General features: G+C 40.4%; 4 protein-coding genes across 8 annotated transcripts; 3 read left to right on the forward strand and 1 right to left on the reverse strand.

The window, feature by feature from the left end:
• Window positions 1–1,004: 1,004 nt before the first annotated feature.
• Window positions 1,005–12,784, forward strand: LOC135614975 (diacylglycerol kinase 1-like). Of its 4 annotated transcripts, none has more exons than XM_065112884.1 (12): window positions 1,005–2,171; window positions 3,518–3,884; window positions 3,965–4,041; window positions 5,855–5,974; window positions 6,440–6,604; window positions 6,873–7,010; window positions 7,099–7,784; window positions 7,886–7,996; window positions 8,074–8,342; window positions 8,414–8,569; window positions 9,572–10,290; window positions 11,942–12,784. In XM_065112884.1, the coding sequence occupies exons 1-7, from the start codon at window positions 1,005–1,007 to the stop codon at window positions 7,246–7,248; spliced, it is 2,184 nt and encodes a 727-aa protein (XP_064968956.1). In that variant the 3' UTR covers window positions 7,249–7,784; window positions 7,886–7,996; window positions 8,074–8,342; window positions 8,414–8,569; window positions 9,572–10,290; window positions 11,942–12,784. The 4 variants fall into 4 exon arrangements, with proteins under 4 accessions (XP_064968956.1, XP_064968955.1, XP_064968954.1 ...); XM_065112883.1 differs by having other exon boundaries at window positions 8,074–8,317; XM_065112882.1 differs by having other exon boundaries at window positions 8,074–8,569.
• On the forward strand, window positions 9,712–12,499 carry LOC135613865 (uncharacterized). Its single transcript, XM_065110880.1, has 2 exons — window positions 9,712–10,290; window positions 11,942–12,499. Exons 1-2 carry the CDS (start codon window positions 9,712–9,714, stop codon window positions 12,497–12,499), a joined length of 1,137 nt encoding a protein of 378 aa, XP_064966952.1.
• A 1,120-nt stretch (window positions 12,785–13,904) lies between the features above and the next one.
• Window positions 13,905–23,280, forward strand: LOC135614977 (chaperone protein ClpB3, chloroplastic). 2 transcript variants are annotated; one of them, XM_065112888.1, is made up of 10 exons: window positions 13,905–14,317; window positions 15,588–15,806; window positions 16,499–16,736; window positions 17,657–17,852; window positions 18,002–18,056; window positions 19,282–19,432; window positions 20,223–20,531; window positions 20,654–20,919; window positions 21,611–22,537; window positions 22,844–23,280. In XM_065112888.1, the coding sequence occupies exons 1-10, from the start codon at window positions 14,057–14,059 to the stop codon at window positions 23,177–23,179; spliced, it is 2,958 nt and encodes a 985-aa protein (XP_064968960.1). In that variant the 5' UTR covers window positions 13,905–14,056; the 3' UTR covers window positions 23,180–23,280. The 2 variants fall into 2 exon arrangements, with proteins under 2 accessions (XP_064968960.1, XP_064968961.1); XM_065112889.1 differs by lacking the exon at window positions 13,905–14,317 and having other exon boundaries at window positions 15,676–15,806; window positions 16,472–16,736.
• Window positions 23,281–23,393: 113 nt separating this feature from the next.
• On the reverse strand, window positions 23,394–25,340 carry LOC135613866 (pentatricopeptide repeat-containing protein At5g66520-like). Its single transcript, XM_065110881.1, has one exon. It carries the CDS (start codon window positions 25,338–25,340, stop codon window positions 23,394–23,396), a length of 1,947 nt encoding a protein of 648 aa, XP_064966953.1.
• Between the last annotated feature and the right edge of the window lie 132 nt (window positions 25,341–25,472).

The raw sequence follows: 25,472 nt of genomic DNA on the forward strand, positions 1-25,472 counted from the left end.
ACTTGATAGTATCTTTATATTTGGAATTAATATGATTGTATCAAGAGAATCATGTAGTATTTACAGTGAGGTTGATCTGGCCATTATTGTATTTTGGGAAGTTCACTCTGAGACTAGCCTTTTCCAAATCCAGATTTATTGTGATAAATCAGGTCTTTTAATTTGAACCAGAAATTCGCTCAAGGAAAAGCTAGATTGAACCAGGCTAAGAGTGCGTCAGCCAGGTTAGGCACCTAGTTGTCTCTTGCTAGGAAGTTTGGTTGGTACAGCTTAGTCGGCAAAATTAAGTGACCAAATGATTAGTTGATTCTTGTGGTATCTGTTTTGCTTCACTAATTTGGTTGTTTATTAGTTTTTTGAGTTCTATATAGTCTTGTATATTGTTAGCATATTGTAATGGACATACTGTTGTGTTTTTCAGATCTGGCATTGGGTTTTGTGTATATCAGCCTTTGAAGATATAGAAAGAGTTGGAAATGTTGATTGTATGCATAATATTTTTTAATGTCCCATCTTACATAAGTTGGAATACTTCTCCAGCTAAGTATTATTAACATATATTCTCTTTTATTTATTTATTGCAGATCAAAGTGAGGCCAATAGTTTGTAAGAAGAAATCAGAAACTTATGGTTTGGTCTCTTGAACTAAAGTATTCCCAAATTATTGGTAATTAAGACCTGATGGTGGAAAAATGAATTCTATAGGAAGACTAGGGTCCATGACAGATACCTCCAATGTAATTTTGATTTTTTCAGAGCTGTTATCCTAATTCACTTAAGGTGCTGGGAGCCTTTATTGAATTGCATTCGAGAAAAAATTGCTCCTCAGGAACATGATGTGGTTAAGCCTCTTCCTCAATTACAACATTCCCTTGTGCAGCTTCGTTTTTTAATCTTCACATGCATGAATTTGAACTTTGACCTGCAACTTGGAAGTTAAGAAGCATAATTGCTTTCTTTATCATAGACCACATATATATAATACTATTAGGTCACCAAAAGGAATGGATGCTTTTGAAGAGAGCTTTTGGTGGGGTAAACATTCTTCTGGTATGGCAGAGTTCTGGAGTTCTCTCGGTGTCTATTTAATATCTGCATTTATTGGGATTTTGTCTTTGGTTTACTTGTTGACCGTATGGCGGCGGACTCTCAGTTTAAACTGGATGAAGGCTATAGCCAGGACAAGGAAGCGTAGAAAAGCAAAGCATAAGGTTCCAGGTGTTGCTCATAGTTGGAGCGCAGAATCTGGTTCTCATGCGAAAGGTCTAAAATGTTGTGTGTGCTTGGAGGATGTGGTACCACCTCAACCTCTTGGACAGATGATGACTACGAATAGTTCAGTATTCCTGTGTGATGTTTGTGGCGCTGCTGCACACTTGGCATGCTCTTCAAAGGCACACCAAGATTGCAAATGTGTCTCCATGATAGGTTATAAACATGTAATCCACCAATGGACTGTACAATGGACAGAAGCAGCTGATCGAACTGAAGAAACTCCTTGCTGCAGTTATTGTGAAGAGCCTTGCAGTGGATCTTTTCTTAGTGGCTCTCCAGTTTGGTGTTGTATGTGGTGCCAACACCCCGTACATGTGGATTGTCACATAAATATGGCTAATGAAACAGGTGATATTTGTGACCTAGGACCATTTAGGCGCCTTATCTTGTCACCACTCTTTGTGAAGGACTTGAGCAAGACTGAAAAAAGTGGTTTCCTGAGCTCTATAACACATGGGGCAAATGAACTGGCATCTACTGTACGGGGACATATTATGAATCAGACTAAAAAGTACAAGCATGACATGGAAATTTCTGTTGATTCTGCTGATAACAATAGTACAAATGGCTCATCTAAGGATAGCATAACAGATTCTCACTCAGTGTCTAAGGGCTCCCTTGGTAATGGTGAACATTGTAATGGAGTCACTGAAGCTGGGAATCGCCATCAAGGTGGTGATAGTGATCATGAAGATGTGATGACGGCGGAGCCAAGAAGAAGTGCTTCATTTACTAAAAGAAAAGATTATCATAATCTGGTGAACAACCAAAAATATGAATTGGTCGACATACCTTCTGATTCCAGACCACTACTTGTTTTCATTAATAAGAAAAGTGGTGCACAACGTGGTGACTCATTGAGACGTAGGCTGCACATTCTTTTGAACCCTGTACAGGTTAGTTGTTAGAATGGTTTGATATAACAATGTTATCCGCTCCCTGTTTCTAATTTTTTTCTTTTTAAATCATCCTTTCAACAGTGAGTTATTGAGAATTATATCATGCTGCAGTTTTGCAATTTTTAGCTGCTATTGAGCTTCCTGTACACTATGGTGCAGACTGGGTGTAATTTATAAATTTTGTGTTAACTTTGATCATTGCTTTATGTTCCAACAAGAAAAGAGAAAGAAAAGCTTATTTGTTTTTTGGTGACCCCTTTTGTAATTTTTTTCCTCTTTAATGCAAATCTACCTTGCTTTATGTTGTTTCAGTTCTTTGCCAGAATCATATTTATTTAATATTTACATGTAAAACATTTTAATTCAATGATGGTCCACAAAAACATTATTCTGTTTCTTCTTGATAGCTGACCATTGGTTTGGTAATTGAATTTCTACTTCATTTTGCTTATGCATGCAAAAGCTTCAATTTATTGGTATGTTTGAGTTTTGTTCCATTTTATGTATCTTAACCTTTATTATGTAAATATCATTTTATTCCACTGACTTTTTGAATCTTTGACTATTTATTGACCTTCTTAATCAATCTAAATCTGGAGGGTGCTTTTTTCAAGAAATCAGATAAAATTGTTTCAACTAGCTAAATAAATTAAAGCATCATTTTTGGATTGGTCACAACAGCTATTAGGTTATCTGAGTCGGCAATGGTGATAAAACGGCATGTGATCTGGGTTAGTTCAGTCTTAGTTATTTGAATAAACTGCCTTGATGACACCCTTTGTTAAATTATGACATTTGTCAGTTTAAACCTTTTATTTCCATTTAGGACGTTTAACACTAAATTAGATATTATCTAAGGCTTGGGACCTACGCCAAATACTTTTCAGCCATTATTTGGACTGATAGATCGATGGGTGTAACTCAGGTGAAAAAAATATGAATGGAGCTCATCATAATGATTGAGTTGAATGAAATTATCAGACTTTGGGATTAATTCAAAAGAAGGAAGACAAATAATATTAATATCAGAAAGAAACTAAGTTACTAAATGGCCAAATTTTCTCCCCCAGATTTTCCTTTTTATTTCTTGTTTAGTTCTCCTATATCACAAAGAGGTGGTTGAGATTTCTGTAATCAATGATTCTGGCATTGTGAAACTTCTTACTTTAAACCCTGTCGATCCCCGATTCCCAAGTCCCATATCTGTTTTCCTTTGGTTCCTTTTTGTTGCGTCAAAGGTAGATTGTGTTTCTAGATTTTTACCTGCTTACACACTTACCTTGACAGATGAAGTAGCATTGTCTCTGCTAATGGTTGTTATATCTTTCCTACTATTTTTCCAGGTCTTTGAGTTGAGTTCGACAAATGGGCCAGAGGCAGGATTATCTTTATTCAGAAAGGTACCCCACTTTAGGATACTTGTATGTGGTGGAGATGGTACAGTTGGTTGGGTGCTTGATGCCATAGACAAACAAAACTATGAATCACCTCCACCTGTTGCAATTCTTCCAGCTGGCACAGGCAATGATCTTGCAAGAGTTTTGTCCTGGGGAGGTGGTCTTGGGGCTATCCAAAGGCAAGGAGGTCTATGCACAGTTTTGCACCACATAGAGCATGCTGCAGTCACCATTCTTGATAGGTGGAAGATAACAATAGAAGATTTGCAATCTAAGCATGTCCATCCCCCAAAATTTATGAATAACTATCTAGGTATGCAATGCAAAGTATACAGTGCAGGATTTCCTATGGTCCTTTGAATAGACCAATAACTTATTCTTATATATTTACAGGGATTGGATGTGATGCAAAGGTTGCCTTAGACATTCATAATCTTCGTGAAGAAAACCCTGAAAAGTTTTTCAATCAGGTATCTATTTTCATCATTTTTCCCCCTACAAATTTTTGTTTGAACAGTGAAAATTCTCGTGTCTGGGAGTTCCGTAATGATGTGAAATTCCACTAAAAGAATCCTTCACCACCTGCCAAATCCAACTCATAGTAGCTAAACAACTTCTCTAACCCATATTATATATCTGTGGAGGACTGTCAAGCACCGATCAGACTCAAACTGCACCTATAAAACTCCTAATATTAAAATGCTAATTTAAAGCCACTAGGTTTTTTTGAGGAGGCTGGGTAGCTTATCTCTCAGTTGTTGTTGAAGTAGTTGAGTCTTTTTTATTCTAAATCTTTTCTGGATCGAGCTATTATCTGTTTTAGGTGAGATTTCTCCTTCCTTTTCTTACTTCAGTTAGGTTTCCTTAAAATGAAAATCCCATCAGGCACCAATTAGACTCAAACTGCACCTATAGAGCTCCTTCTAATATTAAAATGCTAATTTAAAGTCACTAGGTTTTTTATGAGGAGGCTTGGCAGCTTCTCTCAGTTGTTGTTAAAGCAGTTTGGTCTTTTTTATTCTAAATCTTTTCTGGATCGAGCTGTTATCTATTTTAGGTGAGATTTCTCCTCCCTTTTCTTACTTAAGTTAGGTATCCTTAAAATGAAAAAACCATTTTCAGGCTAGCCCAGACTGCTGCCTGCTACAGTTGCTAGAATTGGAGCCAGTGCGTGCTGTATAAGGCTGCACTAAGCCTGATTCAGCCTCTAGCTCCAAGATGACCAACTAAGGTGGGGCTGTTACATATGGGCCCATGACATGGTGGTGCATGTAGCCTACAGCTAGCTCTGCACTAAATGTGACTAAGGACTTTTCTGTTCCTTTTATAACTTTTCTTCTGTTCCTTTTATGTCACAAAATTCGATGAGTAGTTACCTCTGAAGTTAATTGTGGTCTCAAACTGGTTGGTACTTTATAAAGCTTGAACTGGAAATAAGAAAATTTTGGATGACATTTGAAAACATGTTCTCGAGCTTTCTGTTTTTTAGGCAGATGAAATTATTGCTTTAGCTGCTCAAAGTTTGGTAGTAACTTCTGATGGATGGAGTGGTAGCTTTTAACCGCTCAAAGTTAGGATCGGGAACTGATCTGAACTTCTTGGCTCTTTATTTTGGCTACCATTACAAACCATATAATATGTTGATACGCACAGAGCAGCAAATGAAGAATGGTGTGCGATTTGGTTTAGTACTAGAAGGATTCCACGTGGGACTGCAGCAGCTCATGAGAATCAGCTCTGAGTTAGTGCAGTTAGTGGGCTTGATGTGAGTTGGAAATTTTAGTCATACGTACAGAAAGAACTGCATGTTACATGCCAATCTGGTTTGGACTTCTACCACTGTGGTTGCATGCCCACCTTCCAGAGTTCATTGAAGGACATGATTCCAGCATAAGATTTTAGAGTGATGTAGTTGTGATTGAAAGATGTTTGCACACAATCCTTGAGTAGCAGTTGGGGTCAATCTAGAGAGTAGGGTTTTAAATGCTTTACATGGGAATTGTATTGCAAGATTGCTTAAAAGTATATAATCATAAATTCATTTTGTAGCAGCAACAAGCAAAATTTAACTGATATCTTTATCCATTTGCCGACCTTCCTAATAATAATATTAAAGTTATTCATGTTTTATGTAGCAGCATAATAGAGCCTCAACTCTTATGTTTTGTCAGCTAACATTGAAAAATTGGATTTAATTTGCTGATCTCTTATGATGTTATTTATTTTGTTTTTGTGGTTTTACATGATTTAGCAGCTCAAGGTTTTATCTTGGCTTGACTGCAGTTCCTAAATAAGATGCTTTATGCAAGAGAAGGTGCAAAGAACATAATGGACAGGACATTCGCAGACCTACCTTGGCAGATCAGATTAGAGGTTGATGGAGTTGAAATAGAGGTTCCTGAGGTATGAGTTATCCTGTAAGATGTGTGTTAATCATGGTAAAGTTTAAATCAAGTTATCACATCCTAGCAGTGGATGCCACAAATAACTAATGTGTATCTTTACTTAAGTACATTGGAGTGTGGTATTGTCTTGATGACTATCATATGCCTTTAGATTTTTTCTTTTTGCTTGAAGGTGTTATAGTGCCTGTGTGTCTACTATATCTCAAAATCATGTGTAGGTAGGGATGACTCTACTGTAACCTGTTTGTACACTTTTCCTTGCATGTACTTGTGTCCAAATCAGTTCTTGCAACCTTGCTTTTTCTTTCTTGTCTTGAAGGCTGCTTACTTTTGACCTCAATTTCACTAATAGTGTCCTGTGCTTAATATTTGTTTGAACTAAGTTCATTGGATGGCCTTTCTTCTCATTCCATGTTGCTTCATGTACTTCATGCAAAATGCTGAATGTACTGAATATCTGCAGGATGCAGAAGGAATACTTGTTGCAAACATTGGAAGTTATATGGGAGGTGTTGACTTATGGCAAAATGAGGAGGACAACAATGACAATTTTGATCCTCAGTCAATGCATGACAAGATGATAGAAGTTGTCAGTATCAGCGGGACTTGGCATCTGGGGACGCTTCAGGTAGATAGCTGAATTCTGTCTTTTCTCTTTTTTTCCCTTAGCGGAATTATAGTTTAATCACGGAGGCATATAAAGCTAAAATTGTTGTTCATAAACTTCTGTTAAAAAAAAAACTTTTGTTTTATTTTTCCTTAGCTGAATTCTAACTTAATCATGTTGGCATATAAAGCTAGATTTGTTGTACATGAACTGTAGTCTAGTGACACTTAACATAGTATAATTTATTTTAAATGGGAGTCAAAATCTGAAAATTCTCATGTGGTACTAGGTTGGGCTTTCTCGAGCTCGGAGACTAGCACAAGGCCAGCTAATTAAGATTCAGTTATTTGTTCCATTCCCTGTTCAAGTTGATGGGGAGCCTTGGATTCAGCAGCCATGCACATTAGCAATATCTCATCATGGCCAGGTTTCATACCTACCTCCATATTTTGTGCCATTATTATACTAATACTCAATATATTCCCCTTTCATGTTGTACTTGTTTGAGTGCTTAGGCTTTCATGTTGAAGAGAGTATCAGAGGAGCCGCTTGGTCATGCCGCTGCAATAATAACCGATGTGCTAGAGAATGCTGAAAGCAGCCATGTGATCACTGCCTCACAGAAACGGGCCCTTCTACAGGAGATGGCACTAAGGCTTTCATAGTACCTGGGCAAATATGGATGGCCATTGGACACCTTAATATCCTTTCCTCCATGAAGTTGAAATCATAAATCATACTGTGGTTTTTGTAGATATCAGAAAATTCTTGTACATTATACATAACATCTTTGTTCTTTAGTTTGTATGTTTTCTTTATTCGTGTCACTTACAGCTGCCTATAATTAGTATCATGGAGGCTTGACATTGGATCTATGTCCATTTCCTCCTTATGCTTGTGGGCTCGTTGCAGAGTCCATGTGAAATTGCACTTTACAGTTCATAACTTCTAAGATTTGTTACTGTCTTTTCCATGTTATGTTTCATAAAGAATTATTCAGTGAAATTTTTTGGAAAAGGTGCAAATACTTTGCTGTGGTCTATGTGCATAAACTAAAGCAAGAGATCACGAAAATGGAAGATGATACAGCTAGAAGCATAGGAGTTGAAGGGAAACCCAGAAAGAAGGGACAGCAACCTGTAGTATGTCTTGGCAACAGTGTACAAGGAGAAACATCTTGTTTGTTAATAGTTTGGACAAGGTTGTATATTTCTACTTGCTTTCCTCTCATGTTCTTCAGTGCGTTGGTAGTTTTTCTGTGTGTGGAACTGATACAAATTTATGTTGATCTTCATGCATCAGGGCCCCGGCAGAGGTCTGGTTTAAGCTGACCGTCGTCTTCGAAAGGCCCTCTTGAGCTTCTTCCAGATCTTTGGGACAATCCCTCTGCTCTGTCCCGCATGGCTGGAAGAGGTATGTCCGCTCTCTGGTTCTGGTCCTGCAACCTGCTTCAGTTTCTTGCTCTTCTTCCTGTAAAACTTCTTCAGCAGGTTCGGGCTCCGGTAGGGTGAACAACCATGCTGGGCTGCGTGCAGGGCCCTGTCGATCTGGTTCACCACTGCCTTGAGCTCCAACGAGTCGTACAGGTTGCTGCTCTGCGTCTTCCGGTGATTCGGTGTCCACCGGGGCGTCAAGGCATGGCCGAGGAGGCTGATCATGGTTCGGAGCTCATGCCAGTCGAAGAGGGAGGTGGTGGCTTGGTCTCTCTGTCCTGGCGACTGCAACTGGATCAAGGTTGTCGATGACCTCGGTGGCGTGGGTGATGCTCTTTCCATCTGCAAGAGAAGATATTGAGGTGTGGATGTTCACTTCTCGCTCGACTGATTGCAGGTAAATCGTTTCGGGTTCTATGCATGCCAAACAAGAGGATGAATTGAATTGGATATTCAACATAAATTCCAAGGCAACAAGACAGACGAAGCCACCAGGTATTTCGATGTGATCAAGATCGAGTCTCGAAACGATTGTTTCAAGACAAAAGATTGGGTAAGGATGGTTTTCTTATTTAAGCCAATTGTGCGTAGCCAGTGAGAGTGTCTTTATTAATGGTAGTCTCGAGTTATAGACCGACGTCAGTCAGGAAAACTATGTAGGGCCGTCGGATATCAGAATCGCGTCGCTCGTGCGATGATGATCTTTACATCTCGATCGTTTATGACTCATCGGACGGTACACCCAAAATCACAATAATGCGATGTTCCCCTCTATAAGTAATTTTCATACTAAAATCATTTATAAATGAGCTATAAGTTTTATCTTTGTCTTCACACGAGTTGAAATCACACAGTTAAACTGTTCATCAATTTAAGATCGTTTCTTCATTTACAGTATGCAAAATGATAAAACTAAGATCCATAATTTAGTAAAATGAAGTGTGAAAACATGAAATTTAGGCGACTCTGATTTTTATTTGATGTTTATAATTGCATGTAAATGAGCCGTAAATTGTAAATCAATTTTAGGTGCTTATCTCATATTTTAATTTTAAAATACCAAAGTAAAGTTCGAAGGTTTGGTAAAAATGGTTAAAATTTAGACCTTTTTCATTCTTAGATAAGACTTATAATAGAGACATATGTGTTTAAAATTTTGTTTATAACGTTTTAACTTATTTCAAATTTAATCGAACTTTATATCAATTTAAAACATTGTTTGGCTTTATATGTTGCAAATTAAAATTTAAATACTAAATAGAAAAAAAATGAATTCAAATTGGTAATATTACTTGAAAGTCATGAGAATCTTACATGAAGATTTGAATCAATTGATCAATTGCATTGTTTAATGCTAGTATTAATTATTATGAGATACAGATGGAAAATTATTAATCGACCATTAGCTCAACAAGGCACGAGTGCATTAATATCATAAACTGGTAATTATTATGTAATGACATTTACTGAAGGAAGAATCTTATTCAAAACGCATGTTTCTTGTGACTTATCCTTGGAATTTTCTCCTTTTTTTTTCTGTTTTACTTTATTGCAGCAGCGCAGGTAGTAGCGCGACAATGCGCACGGTAACTGCACCGGTTGTGGTGTCGTTCTCTCTGCCAAAGCTACCGTGGCGGAGGAGTACATCACATCTTCTCGCCTTCTCTCTCCCCATTGCCACTACCTCTCTAGGTTATGGATTACAGCCGTAGGTGGGCCGAACCGCAGGCGCCGCCGCAGCCGCCGCCGACGTACCACCACCCCGAATCCCACCTCTACAGCGCACCGCCGCCGCAGCAGCCGGTCCCGCAGCATCTCCTTCCCCACCCCGTCGCTTACTATCCCTATCCTAATCCTCACCCCAACCCTTATCCTCCTGGCGATCCTGAGAACCCAGTCAGACCTGACGCCCATGCCAGTCACAACCGGATCCCCGCGGATCCCTATGCCAGTCGCCTCTACGCAACCCGTGGTGTGCACGACGGCCTTCACCCGGTGCCCTACCCTTATCCTGGACAAGAAAGTCCGCCGGCGGTTCCCGGGCCCATCCACCGCCCGTTCCCGGTAGATCCCTATGTCGGTGGCTACTACGCTCCCCGCGGTGGGCACGAGGTCCTTCACCCGGCATCCTGCTCATATCGCGGAGGAGAAGGTCCGGCGGGGGTTTCCGGGGTGTCGTTGTACTACCACGGTCGTGGTGGTAGCGAACAACATGGATTCGCGGTGGAGGCGATTCATCCATTCCCCGGCGCTAATCCACTCGGTCATAGCGCTGTAAGTGTTTGTCTTAATTCCTCTTCCAGTTCTTCATTTTTGAAACTCTTGCCTCTTCTGTAAATATATCTCAAGGGTAAAAGGCAATCATCAGACGTTGCTTGCTCGGAGTTAGTCATGTTCACCCTTGGATCAATTGGATGATGACAAAATTATCAAAAATTGGAATTCCTTATTTCGATTTAACAATGTACCAATAGTACCTTGATGTTGGGTGAGTGATTGAACCCTGGCCTTGTGAAAACGAGGATTGATATTTGTGCGACCTAATCCATTATTGCAAATCAATCCTGAACTAGTCCTATCATTTCATTTTCTGGTATACGACATAGTGGACTTGACCACCTCAATTCTTATTAAATCATGAATCAGATCATTTGTTCTTACCGTAACAAAGGAAGCGTAAAACTCACCCGGAGAACCATATTGTTCCTGATCCCAATTCAATACTAAGAAAGTCGGAACTAATTGAATACTTGTGTGAGAAATTCCTTGAATTGACTTGCCATTTCCATAAAGGATATAACTGACAACTCTAAGTTGGACATTATCCTTTTCCTGCAAGAGATCTTCAGGAAAAACTGTTGCCAAATTTATATGTATTATAATGTTGCATTTTTATTGTTATAATTCCTATTTTACCAGCTGTTATGTTAGTTCGTTCTAACACCTTTCAACCCTTTCTTCCATCTTGCATTTACACAATATACCAACTGTTTTTTAGTAATATAAAACAAACAAATATGATCAGCCGATCTTGCTATGCAAGATGCTGATAACTTTATAGCTTATTTTCGGTTAAAATTTTTTGCGGTATTGATAGTAACTCATCCTTTTTCTCTGGTGAGCATTTAGATTTTCCTGTAAATGGTAGACTATTATTGAAATAGAATTAGATCTGTTATGTTATAAGTATGGATATCTTTTGTCTCCAACTTGTAGCTATTTTATCCAAAAAAGAATTTGGAAAGAAGTTGTAAGATGCTATTTTGTTGGGTGTAATTGAAAATGGAACTTTTGGTGCTTAAATGTATAAATTCCTCAACTGATCATGTTGTTTAATTCTGTGTATCCGGCTTAGCAGTTAACCAGTGGACAAAGATCCTCAATTTGATTTTTAATGATTCAAAATACATATATTGTATATTTTTCCTGCTTATATGTCCAGTGCCCTTGATTTAGTATTATCTTTGGTATGGCTACAGGCTTACTACTCAAATTTTTGAGACTACTAGTTCTTTCAGCTGCTCACTATTTTACAATAATTGGATTATTTTTTACAAGATTGACCATTGTTTTTGGGTGTTTTCATTAGTATCCTTGTATCTTTAATGTTCTGACTGCTTATAGATATGCTGGTATAACACAATTATGATACAGCCCATATAGGACAACATGCATTCAATTTGGTTCAAATTATAAGCCTTTGGCCGAAGAAAAAATGTTTCTGTTTCTTCTTAGGGGAGAGTATCGTTTTATGGATGATTGGGAAATTGTTTTCCTGATGCCATTGAAAAATATAGTCAGGCGTCTTACTTTATTCTTTTCAAATTTACGCCATTGAAAGTCTCCAGTCAGGTGGCTACTTCTTCATTCTTTTTAAGTTTTTACAAGTTTTCCATTGGTTTCTTCGGATGCTACTTGCCTGCAGGGTCAACCACAATTTTCTACGGAACTGGAACACCCAATTCCATCCCATATGCAATTCCCAGATTGGAACATGGCAATGCATCCTACCTCTAAACTAACAAAGAAAAGGACCCTGAAAGACCAGAAGTGGACCACCAAAGTAGTGCAATCAGCATATTGTGAAGTTTGTAAGATCAACTGCGACACTCAGGAAGTCCTGATGATACATAAACAGGGGAAAAAGCATCAGAAAAATCTGCAGAAGCTACAAGAGTCTGTTACAGCAAAGGAAAAAGAAGAACCTATAGCCGCTGTGGAGAAGGAAACATCCATTGTTGAGGAAGAAAAATATGTAGGTGAACAAAAAAGGAAAAGAGGTGCTCTAGCAACAACTGAGGAGTTGGAGGAGAAAAAGCGCAGGGTTCTCGAGGGAGGGGCAGCAGCAGAAGAGGTGAAGGTTTGCACCCTTTGTAATGTAGTGGTCAACAGTCAGAAAGTATATGAATATCACATTGCGGGGCAGAAACATGCAGCCATGGTGAAGAAACAGCAAGAAGCAAAAGCTGCGGCCGAGAGTTGAAGACATTTATGTTCAGAAGAAGAAGCATTGACACAATCTCCACTGGAGGAGGTGTACTCTTTGTTTCTTGATCGTCTGTGATTCTGGTCCTACCCACGGTGGAAACTGGTTGTGTTCCGTGGATCATTTGTTTGTCGTCCCATCATACTGTAGCAAATGAGCTCAAAATCGTGGTAGATGGTGAAATATCTAGAACTTTTCTTCACCTTAACTTGGATTCTGTTTATGCCAGTGATGTTTGTTTATGTCAACTGGGATTCAAGACAATCTAATTTACTTCTCTCAGGCTACTGACAGCCACATTGCATACTAATTTCTTCCTGTTTCTGAGTACCACCACCATCTCAACACTGTCTATTTATTGTTCTCCATGTCTGTTATCATAAGCAATTCAGTCTTCTGCAATGAGAAAATAACATTTTCTAAGGTAAATCATCTCAGCAGCTTTGCTTGTTACTTATCTGCCGCCCATTATAAATATTTTCGTGGGCAATTCGGAGTAAGGCAAATCATCTCAGGCTACTGACAGCCACATTGCATACTAATTTCTTCCTGTTGCTTATCTGCCCCTTCTACAAATATTAACATGCAAGACAGAAGAAGTTTGCAGGCCACTTCTTTGTCTACAAGTGTGTATGTACACTGTTATCAATAGCAAGAGGCTTGAAACTTGTAGAAAGATATCACTAAGAGGGTTATGGACGTCGACAGAACTCACATGTGTTGTCATGCCGAGAGCACCAACAAAAAGGCATTGGAGTAACAGAACAAATTTCATTAAGTCTTTGCCTCCATGTATTAAGCTAAATTATTCTTTGAGATTGATTTAATTATCTTGTGAAAGTAGGAGAATGCATGATCAAACTCAAATAATAGAACTTCCCAAATTGTGTGGTGTCAACCACACACACTCCTTCCTTATCGATGACTTTGCTAACCCGAGTCCACACACATGGTCTTGATCCGAATCCGATAAAACACCCCCTTAGCAAATTCATCTAACCAAGTATATCTATATCGATAGCCGAATGTATCTAATATTAACCATTTGACTCACTGTTATTATCATTTATCAATAAAAATAATAAGATGTGTGCAACCGAAGTTAGAGCCTCATCAGTTATCTATATCTTTCACTTCAATTACTTACTAAGAAATAAATACAAATAGGTCGGATAGATCCGAACATCCAAAAAAAAGTCCGACCCGCTATCATCCTCGAGCGTCCGCTGTCCTTCCACGTGGTCGGATCGGGTTCGAGATAGAATTCGGATTTGCGTAGCTAAACCCACCCAGAGCTTTTCACGTGGTCCGACGCGGAACTGCCGCAGGATCAGAATCAGACGGTCCAAAGCTGTAACTGTCAGACGCCAGAGCTTTATCCTTTGCTCTCTCACACCTTCACGAACTCCGACGAACCTACGAGAAAGAATTCGCAGCGCATTCTCACAACTCTACCTATTAAGTGCCACTGACCTCTTAGCTTTTCCCCCAAACCACGGGAACGCCCTCGCCGCAGACGAACCAAGAAGCGACGAACGCCAAAGTCCGCCGCCCATGGCCGCCGTGTTCTGCGCCCCGCACCACCACCTCCCCGTCCTCCCACTGCCGTCGAGGAAATCCGGGATCCGTTCCTTCTCGGGCTCGCTCGCCCTCCCCAGCCCCTCCAAGGGCCGTGCGTCGGTGAGGCCCCTTAGGGTCTTGAAGTGGTCGGAAACCCTCGGGAGGAGCGATCTCTTCGTGTCGAAGAGGGCTGGGCGGGTTGGGAACAGGTCGAGGTCGGTTGTCGTCAGATGCGAAGCGAACAAGGATGGGAGGGTACTTCTCTTTCCGGTCTATCTTGCTTTGTTTAGTAGATCTTGACTGGGGATTTACGCTAATTTGTTGTTTTGGCTTGGTGTGCGCTTTAAGATATTCGGTGCCAAAAATGAGGAAGACACTCTTTAACTTTGGAGCAAGCTTGGTGTCCTCTTGATTCTACCAATTTCTAGATTATAATAATTTTTTTGTGATTTCTTGCATAAGATGTAGTAATTCTGCTCTTACAGACACGAGGATTATTAATTTATTGGGAAATTAACGTCCGTTACGATTGCCCTAGTGATCACATTACGAGTATGCGACACAGCACGGATGGGCATCGAGGTGCATGAAGTGAAAATATAGAGATTGGTCTCTCTGTATCTAAAATTGAGGGATACATTAACAGAAATAGAAGGAAGAAGAGAAATTGCAACAAGCAAAAAGGAGTTAAGGTCCACCACAAGAAACAAAATTGTCCATACAACTTAAATTTCATGATATGCTGACCAACTTTTGAGAGTTTTTAAGTAAATCTTTGCCATGGTGACCATTTTAAAAATTCATTTTAGCTCACAAATTATTACTGTAGTGATACCCACGCTCATTGTCTCACAGGTTCGCCCCTGTGACCAATCAATTTCAGCAAGCATGGAATCTCAATTGGAATTCTTTCTTATATGAATATATAAGTGTTTGCTCTATGTATAGGCAGAATTTCTTCCAAATGTGTGCCCTAAAATAGGCAGAACTGTTGATTCTCATTAGGTTGTCTTTCCTGATAAATGGTTACTTGTTGAGGGAAAGATAGAATGGAGTTTTGGTTTTTTTTTTTCTGAGCAATAATTTGTAGCTTAATTTTCTCATGCTTTTAAGTTTTAACCAAACTTCCTTTTGCCTCAAACATGTCTTACCAGTGATGTTTGGAGGATTTGACTTGGCCTGCACTGAGTATACAGTTTGCAGATTTCTTAATGAAGTCTTGGAAAGGATCTGTGCCATGGTTTATTTGCCATCTTTTCTTTTCTGTTTCCTATATGCTAATGAATATCATGTTTTCAAAGCTTTACTTTTACTGTAGACACTTGTTTGTACACATTTACTGGCTTAATTAATTCTGTGACTTCTGCATATGTTTTTTGTCAACATTTACACCTTCTAGCATGTGTTGATTTTTATATAATCGATAATTATATTGCTGATATAGATATTTGCATTCAAGTTGAGCACTATTGTTATGGTAAGTACATTATGAATATGACTCCTTTGCAACTTCTATCCATGTTAGATTACTCAACAAGAATTTACTGAGATGAGTTGGCAAGCTATTGTTTCGGCACCTGAAATTGCAAAAGAGAGCAAGCATCAAATTGTAGAGACTGAACACTTGATGAAATCATTACTGGAGCAGAAAAATGGGCTTGCCCGTCGCATCTTTTCCAAGGCAGGAGTTGATAATACTAAGCTTCTAGAAGCTACTGATAGATTCATCCAGAGGCAACCTAAGGTAGTGCATTTTGATACTTGGGTGTTTTCATTTGACTTATTTTTACTATCAACATTGTTTGTTAAATGAATATGAGAAGATGGTGGTTGGCTGTACTTTTAATCTATTGTCTCCTCTTATCTGCAGATAGTTGGAAGTTGTTTTCCCATTAACCAACATGCCTTTAGTGGAACCATTTGGGTTTTATTTTCAATTTTGAGGTTTTACATTGATTTGTATTAAGTCTTTTGTTTTTTGTTTTTAAATTAAGGTTTACATTGATCTGTATTATGTCTTTTAGATGTTTTGGGTCTAAACAGGAGAAATTTAGGCCAATCACACTAATATGGTATACATGCATACACTTACTCTAGATCAAAGTTTTATGATGAATATCACTTAAGTGATTGCAAGGTTGCTGGTGATCTGAATACTGCATTTTCATATCGTTACTGTGTTAAAACCGGCGCATTATGAAAGAATTTCAAAACCTTGCTCAGATCATTGATGAAGACACAGAAACTATGACACGCCAAATCTTAAATCTATGTTATTCACCTTATTTGTTGTTTCTGCTTGTTCCTACTTGCTAGTCTTCTGATCATGTGTTGTCTTAAATTCTGTATTTCCGAGCAACTAAAGCTTGCCAAGATAAAACATGTCTTTTGTCTTTTTGTTTAACCAAGATGCCAAGATAAATGGCTTCTTTCCAGGTTCTGGGTGAGACTGCTGGTAGCATGTTGGGACGAGATATTGAAACTTTAATTCAGAGGGCCAGGGAATACAAGAAAGAGTATGGTGACTCTTTTGTGTCGGTTGAGCATATTGTACTTAGTTATGCAGATGATCGGAGATTTGGAAGACAACTTTTTAAGGATTTTCAAATTTCAATAAATACTCTGAAATCTGCTGTTCAAGCTATAAGGGGACGGCAAAATGTTATTGATCAAGGTAAATGTAGTTGGTATGCTTATCATGGTGATGCATTTCATCATTTTGACTATGTTGGGATGAACTTTTTAAGTTGTAAATTTTACGTATGAAATCAGAGTATTTGAATGTCCTAATCCTGTCTCGAGTACTGTCATCCATTTCGCTGTTTCCCTTTTTCTATATTTCTTTTTGGTTTGTTTTCATAGCATAGTTTAGATGCCTTAATCCTGCCATGCATGTCTCTATCCTCTTATACCTATATTTCTTGAGTTACTATCTTCCTCTTTTGTAGCTCTCTTATCATAGTTTGGATGTTTTACTTCTGTAATGCATTTTGCTACTCCCTTTGCCTATAACTAAAGTTTGCATAGCATTAAAAACGTTTTTACAGCTTATGTAAACTTCTTGACATCAGTAAATACTTCCAGTGCTAATCTTTTGTTTTCTGCAACACACTGCATGTTGGTTCAATAATTTCTATAATCATGTAATTTTGGATGGAGGATTTTGAATGTGTTGTCATAGAAAATTTATAATCGAAACAATAAGTTGGCCGGCCATATGGATGGAAATAACAAATATTCATTGAGCATGCATGCTCACCTGCTTGTTCACTGCATGGATATTTTCCTTTTCGATTTCTCTAAGGGGAACAAGGTTTCAAATACTAGTACCTACCAGTACCCTTATCAGACCAGCATGTACAGGTTGGTGTACTAGATACACAAGCATACCACTATGCTTTTAGTTAATTTGGTTTTATGGAACAGTCGTTATACCATGATATCTGAAATTGTGGTTTCTAAATTATCTACATTGTACAACTATAGATGTTTCCTATATGTATTGTTAGAGTTAGACTACCATAAATCTATAGTTCTTTAATTTATGTTTTTTTGAACTTATTGGGGCTAATGATAAGAAACAATTTGTAACAGATCCTGAGGGCAAGTACGAAGCACTGGAGAAATATGGAAAGGATTTGACTGCTATGGCACGTGAAGGGAAACTTGATCCAGTCATAGGAAGGGATGATGAGATAAGGAGGTGCATACAGATTTTATCAAGGAGAACAAAGAACAATCCTGTATTGATAGGTGAACCGGGTGTTGGAAAAACGGCTATATCAGAAGGGTAAGGATGAAGTTTTCTGGTTCAATTGTCTAGGTATACAATTGTTCTCACAAACACAATAATGTTGTTTTAACGCGCCTTTATAGTACTACTCTGACTTACTTTGCTGTTGAATAAAAAAAAGGCTAATTTGCTATCTAATCTAACAGGCTTGCCCAAAGAATAGTGCAAGGGGATGTTCCTCAGGCATTGATGAATCGCAGGGTATGTAACACATTCTTTTCTTTTTGGGAAATTCAAACGATAAATTACATATAAAAATTTGCTACATACTGACAATTAAGGTTTAAGTTGTGGTCCAAGACCCATGCCAGTCCCTAGTTGGATAAGTATGGCTCCAATACGGACTAGTGTATCAAGATATGATATATCATACTGGCACATGGTGTGCCAGCATGCAAGACATAAGGTACACTAGTGTACAGACATTTATGTCACTATACCGATTTACAGTACACTAGTATACTAACACATGGTATGCTGGTGGACTGATACACAGTACATCGATGTATCGGTCAGCATGGACCCAAGAGAGGGGGAGAGGAGGAGAGGAGGAGAGGGCTGTTGGCCGTCAACAGCTGTTGACAGGCTGTCCGGGCTTGAAAGTTCAGAAAGAATTAGTTCCAAATTGGACCAATTGTGGATTCGTGGTTGGACTGGTAGATACCGATTGGTATATACTGATCCAACTGGTATTTGCTGGTCCGACCAATTTTTTGAACGTTTATATAAAAATAACCTTTATTGGACAATTAATGTTGATTTGTCTGTTGGTATTTGCAATGACAAATCTCCTGTGGAGGTCAGTTTAATTGATTACAGTTACCTATCTGAGACAACAGCTATTCTTAATGGTGTTCACTTTTTTTATTGTCCAAAATTAGCATCGGTGATGTGAATGGTCAATATGATGCATGATTCTGATCCCTTCTTTAAAGAGATAGTATCATCCTAGATATTCAGGTCGGTTGCTTCCTTCCTCATAGTCCAAAAATTACATATAACTCTCGTTTTATTTATATAGTATACACCAGAGTTTGATTAAAAAAAAAATTATCTGGTGCATTTTCCAGTCTCAAGCTAAGGCTGAATGTGAATTATGACCTTGTTTAGCAAAGACTGGCATCTCATTTTGCCCTTGTTCCTGCACAGATGAATTTTATGTCCACTGTGCCTATTTGATTAATTTATTTTCTGGATTATTATTGTCCTTCCAAACTATGCAGGTCATTCCCGACTGGTTGCATGTCATTCCTGTCTGGCTTAACACAGTTTCGATAATATTCTTGTTTTATAGATAAACTTTGGTGTATTTGCTAGCTTTCAGTTTGACATGTGCAACAAATTACCATGAAGACTTTTGGTTTAGCTATTTAATTTCTTTCTTCCTGCTATATGTTTTGTGTCTTACACTAAATCTGTCATGCAGTTAATTTCCCTTGATATGGGTGCACTCATTGCTGGGGCGAAGTATAGGGGAGAATTTGAAGATAGACTAAAAGCTGTATTAAGAGAAGTGACTGATTCTGAAGGCCAGATAGTCCTTTTCATTGATGAGATCCACACTGTTGTTGGAGCAGGTACTGTTAATTATCAACCTTAAGTACCTTTATCCTCAGGTCTGTTAGTAGCATAATTTTCATTTGAATGTGATATAGTTGTGCTTTCTACATATGATGTCCTTTGTGTATATTCATGAGTTGAAGATATCATGTGGAATAATGCAAGCAAGTCATGCATTTGAAACTTAAATGCTTCCGATGAAGCTAACAAATCCCTATCACTTAAACATCTGAAATAACTCCAATTTTGTTTACCGTGGGGGCTATACGGGTTGTTCATTGCTAGTCTCACGATTGGTTTTGCAAGTAATCTGAGATTGCCAGAAAGGGACTTATTATATTCATGTAAATTAAGAAATAAACAATCATTAGTAGATTATAGGCTTTCTGGTTTATTTTGTTGCTTCGTCGCTAAATATCTTGACACTCTTTGTTTCATTAAATATTTTGATTAATGGGATTATAGGCTTTCTGGTCTAATTATTTTGTTGTTTCTTTGCTAAATATCTTGACAGTCTTTCTTTGCTAAATATCTTGACTCTTTGTTTGTGAATATCAGCAGCAAGTTTGTACCAATTTGTATTGCTTGTGTTTTCTTCATGAGCATTTGTTCCTCTGCAAATACTTGAGTTGTTCCATCTTGAAAGTTACATCTAGTTTTTTTTTTTGTTCAGTCATGTACTAGATTTTTTTCTTCATCTTTCTTCTAAATTCAAATTTGCTCTCTCTTAATCATTAAAACAAGTAGTTTCATAGTTTCTAATTCCATCATTGCGCATGCTAATTAGTATACTATTCACTTCTTCAGGTGCCACAAATGGGGCCATGGATGCAGGCAATCTTTTGAAACCGATGCTTGGGCGTGGGGAGTTGCGCTGCATTGGTGCAACAACTCTCGATGAGTATCGCAAATACATTGAGAAGGATCCAGCCTTGGAACGTCGGTTTCAGCAAGTTTATGTAGATCAGCCTACTGTGGAAGACACAGTATCCATATTGCGTGGATTACGTGAGAGATATGAGCTTCACCATGGTGTCCGCATATCTGATAGTGCACTCGTGGAGGCTGCCATTCTTTCTGATCGTTATATAAGTGGCCGCTTTTTGCCTGACAAAGGTAAACCCTTGATAAAGCCTACAGTTGTTACCTTATCTTTCAGCACAATTCTATCTGTGGAATTTCTTTAAAAAATGTGTTTCCAGCAAATTGTGAATTCTGAAGTGGTTGTTTGGCTACAGCTATTGACTTAGTTGATGAGGCAGCTGCCAAGTTAAAAATGGAGATCACATCCAAACCGACGGCCTTGGATGAAATCAATCGGTCCGTGTTGAAACTAGAAATGGAGCGACTCTCACTGACTAATGATACAGACAAAGCTTCGAAAGATAGATTGAACCGCCTTGAGGCTGAGCTGTCACTCTTGAAGGAGAAGCAAGCTGAACTTACTGAGCAGTGGGAGCATGAAAAATCAGTAATGACACGCATTCAATCCATAAAAGAAGAGGTATCATGTAGCTCTCTGTAAAGTAATTATAGTCATTATGTGTTGATTATTGCTTGAGGCAAAGTTTTTTCTGCTTATCACTTTGGGGTGAAGGAACCCCATAGGTTGCTAATATCATGTGCATCTAGTTCACATGATAGAAGTCTGCCATAAAAAATATTGCTTAAAAAATTGAAGCATCTTTGTACTTGCATGTGCAACATTGAGATACGTGGAGGGCATACGTGGAATATCCATTTTTCACTAGGAAAACACAGTATACCTAGTATTTCAGTCTTAGAATGATCAAGAACTCCGAAGGTACACTTCCATTGAAGTTGTTCATGGTGACTAATTGTTAAATTGATTAGCCCATTAAAATCTAAAGATTAATTATAGAATTCATTCGAAATTCGTTTAACAGGCTACACATTCCCTGTTTGGTTTGCATTTGTTTCGAGTCTGAAACAGTGATCTGATTATCAAGTTCACTGAAATTTTTGTTTACCGAAATTCCCTTCTTTCGAAAAGAAATTAGTATGTTAATCTGAGCTGAGTGCTTTCTTGACAATTTAAACCTTATGTATTTATTAGTATGGAGATTATCAACTAAAATAAGAACCTCTCGTATCACTTGTGCCAACAAGTTTGGAATTTTGCTTAAAATTATTGGTATGTTCCATCTCACTAAGCTACACTTTCATTGGCACAGATTGACAGGGTGAATCTAGAAATTCAGCAAGCAGAACGTGAGTATGATCTTAACCGGGCTGCTGAATTGAAGTATGGAAGCCTTAACTCTCTACAGCGTCAACTTCAACAAGCAGAAAAGGAGCTCACTGAATATCAAAATTCAGGAAAGTCAATGCTTAGAGAAGAGGTAACTGGAAATGACATTGCAGAAATAGTCAGCAAATGGACAGGTATTCCGGTGTCCAAGCTGCAACAGTCTGAGAGGGAAAAGCTGCTGCACCTGGAAGAAGAACTCCACAAGCGTGTTGTAGGTCAAGACCCTGCAGTGAGAGCTGTGGCAGAAGCTATCCAACGGTCCAGAGCTGGTCTCTCAGACCCAAACCGTCCCATTGCTAGTTTCATGTTCATGGGACCAACAGGGGTTGGCAAGACCGAACTGGCAAAGACACTTGCTTCTTATATGTTCAACACTGAAGAAGCTTTAGTGAGAATAGATATGAGCGAGTACATGGAAAAGCATGCAGTGTCAAGATTGATTGGGGCCCCACCTGGTTATGTTGGATACGAAGAGGGAGGACAGCTGACTGAGACTGTTCGCAGGAGGCCATATGCTGTTATTTTGTTTGATGAGATAGAGAAGGCGCATTCTGATGTGTTCAATGTTTTCCTGCAGATACTGGATGATGGTCGGGTGACTGATTCACAGGGCCGGACAGTGAGTTTTACCAATACAGTCATCATTATGACATCAAACGTGGGTTCTCAGTACATCTTGAATATGAACGATGAAACCGAGTCAAGGGATTCAACCTATGAGTCGATCAAGCAGAGGGTGATGGATGCTGCTAGGTCCTTATTTCGCCCTGAATTCATGAATCGAGTTGATGAGTATATTGTTTTCCAGCCTCTGGACCGGGAGCAGATTAACAGCATTGTCAAGTTACAGGTATGGGCTCTTATCATCCATAAAATTCTATATTACACACAGGATTGCTACAAGTAGATGTGATTCAATATTTAAATTGTTGAAGCATGCCTTTAAAAAAAATCCATATGGAGAAACTTAGCTATTACAGCTCTAATTATATTTGACTTCACAACTTTGCCACAACATGGTAACAATTAAACTCCTCTCGATGAAAAATCAAAATCTATATATCTATGCCTTATCTTGTCAGTTACTAGATCTGTAGTCTATATGGATCCTTATTCCCATGTGCCACCTGACGTACTGATTGGTCTGTCTATACAGTTGGAGAGAGTACAGAAGCGAGTTGCCGACCGGAAGATCAAGATTGAGGTCACCGATGCAGCAGTCGAGTTTCTCGGAAATCTCGGATACGATCCCAACTACGGTGCTAGGCCGGTGAAGCGTGTTATTCAACAGAATGTGGAGAATGAACTAGCAAAAGGTATTCTCAGAGGAGACTTCAAGGATGAGGACACTGTGTTAGTGGACACAGAAGTCACTGTTTTCTCCAATGGCCAGCGTCCTCAGCAGAAGTTGGTGTTCCGTAAGCTGCTGGACGCAGATTCTTCCGATAAGCCTTCCTCCGAAGACCAGAAGGCCTTCTTGCCTAGTCGTTGACCGTGGGTCTCCTCCTCCAAGACACCATGCAGTAGAGCTACAGCACTGTATAATGGCCCTCTACGTTTCTATAGAAATCTGATGATATAGTTTCTATGACAGATTTGGAAGCCAGTCTATCTTTTCATAATCTTGCAATGGAGGAGAACACATTGATCTGCAAGTCATCAGCGAATGGGGCATCATCCGTAATCGATTATACAGACTGCAAAACCTACCAATAATCTCTACAAGAACAAGACCCGTGTTTGAAGCAGTGAAACCTGTTTCTGTCCCGGACAACAATTTCGCGGTCAGTAACCTCAGATATCAACTTCAGAGCCGCATGACAGTCACTGCAAACTCTAAGGTTCTTCATGATCCTAATTGGTCTCCCCGCCCACGTGTTCATCAGCCCAAACACGACTGCAAGCTTCTCGCTGTGCCGATACAACACCTTCTCCTTCTCCTTCTCATCCATGTCCAGCAGCACCGCTGACGTGTCTGGCACGTAACCTCGGCACCTCAACTTCTCCAAAAGCTCATCCCACCCTCTGTAGACCTCCTCGATCCGAGGATGATCGCTCTCCCCTGCCACAAACTCATGCACCACCTCATCATCCAAAGATATGGTGCTCCACCCCGGCGTCTTCTTCAGTCCTCGGTCCTTCATCATCCGCCGCACTCTCGCTACGTCCTCCCACCTCCCTGCATCGGCGTAGATGTTCGACAGCACAACGTAGTAGCCATCGTTGAGGGGGTCCAATTCCACAAGATGCCGTATCGCTTCCTCCCCCATGTTGATGTTCTTGTGCACTTTGGCCCCGCCCAGGAGCGCCCCCCAGACGACGCTGTTGGCCTTGACCGGCATCTCCCTGACGAACTCTCGGGCTTCCTCGAGGAACCCTGCACGGCTGAGGAGGTCGACCATGCAACCGTAGTGCTCGATCTCCGGCACTATACCGTAGTCTTCTGTCATGCTACTAAAGAACCGCTTCCCCTCCTCCAACAGCCCCATGTGGCTGCACGCGTGCAGAAGTCCCACGAAGGTGACTCCGTTCGGCTCCATGCCCGCTTCCCTCATCCTCGAAAAGAGCTTCAGGGCTTCCTCACCTTGCCCGTGCATTGCGTGCCCGCCAATCATTGCTGACCATGACACCACGGTCCGCTCCTCCATTTCGTCGAACACTTGGCGAGCCTTCTCGACGCACCCGCAGTTTATGTACATGTCGATCAGCGTGTTGCAGACGCGCACGTTGTTCTTCTGGAACGAGCATCGCTTGGCGAACTCATGGACCCGCTTCCCCAAGTCCAGCTCCCCGAGGTCGGCACAGGCCGCAAGCACGGCGACGACGGTGACCTCGTTCGGCTGCACGCCCGCGGACTCCATCTCGCGGAATAACCGGACGGCTTCCCGCGGCTTCTTCCACTGGCCGTACCCAGCTATCATCGCCGTCCACGACCGGACGCTCCTCTCGGGCATTAAGTCGAAGAGGTGGCGGGCGATCTCCATCTCCCCGGTCTTGGTGTAGTGCGTGATCATAATGTTCCAAGTGACCACGTCCTTCGCCGGTATGACATCGAACAGCAGCCTCGCGGCGGAAATGTCGCCGCGGGAGGCGTACATGTGGACGAGGGTGTTGAGCAGGAAGACGTCGGAGCGGAAGCCGAGCTTCTCGACGAGGGCGTGGACCGCGCGGCCAAGGGGCAGGGCGGCGGGGGTGCGGGAGCAGGCCTTGAGGACGAAGGAGAGGGTGAAGACATCGGAGGCGACGCCGGCGAAGCGGAGGCGAGAGAAGAGCGCGAGGGCGTCGGCGGGGGAGGGGGAGGAGGAGAGGGTGTTGAGGTGGGAGTTCCAGAGAACGGTCTCGGAGGCAGCGTCGGAGAGGCCGAAGAGCCGGCGGGCGTAGGAGAAGGCGGAGGGCGAGGATAGGGCGCAGACGGCCGCTACGCGGGGGAGGGGAAGGGCGGAGGCCGAGGACGAGGGTGGGAGGCCGGACTTGATGAGGCGGGCGTGGAGCTGCTGGAGTTGCGATGGGGTGAAGAAGTCCGCGGCTGTCGCAATGGTGGTGGCATGAAGACTCGCGGGGGAGATTGGTGGTTCCTTGGAACTTTGGGTGGCGGTGGCATTCTTGCGTGATGAGACAACTTGGAAGGGAGAAACCGCGAGGGCACAAGTCATGGCATAAGCAACGGACGGAGGAATTGTCCGAAGCACAGCTCTCTCTCTATATATATATATATATATATATATATTAATTTCAATAATTTATCAGATGCCAATAGGATATTCGATTTATATTAAATTTTATTC

The sequence above is a fragment of the Musa acuminata genome, chromosome BXJ2-6 (genome assembly GCF_036884655.1).
Source record: "Musa acuminata AAA Group cultivar baxijiao chromosome BXJ2-6, Cavendish_Baxijiao_AAA, whole genome shotgun sequence".
NCBI classification, from domain to species: Eukaryota; Viridiplantae; Streptophyta; class Magnoliopsida; order Zingiberales; family Musaceae; genus Musa; species Musa acuminata.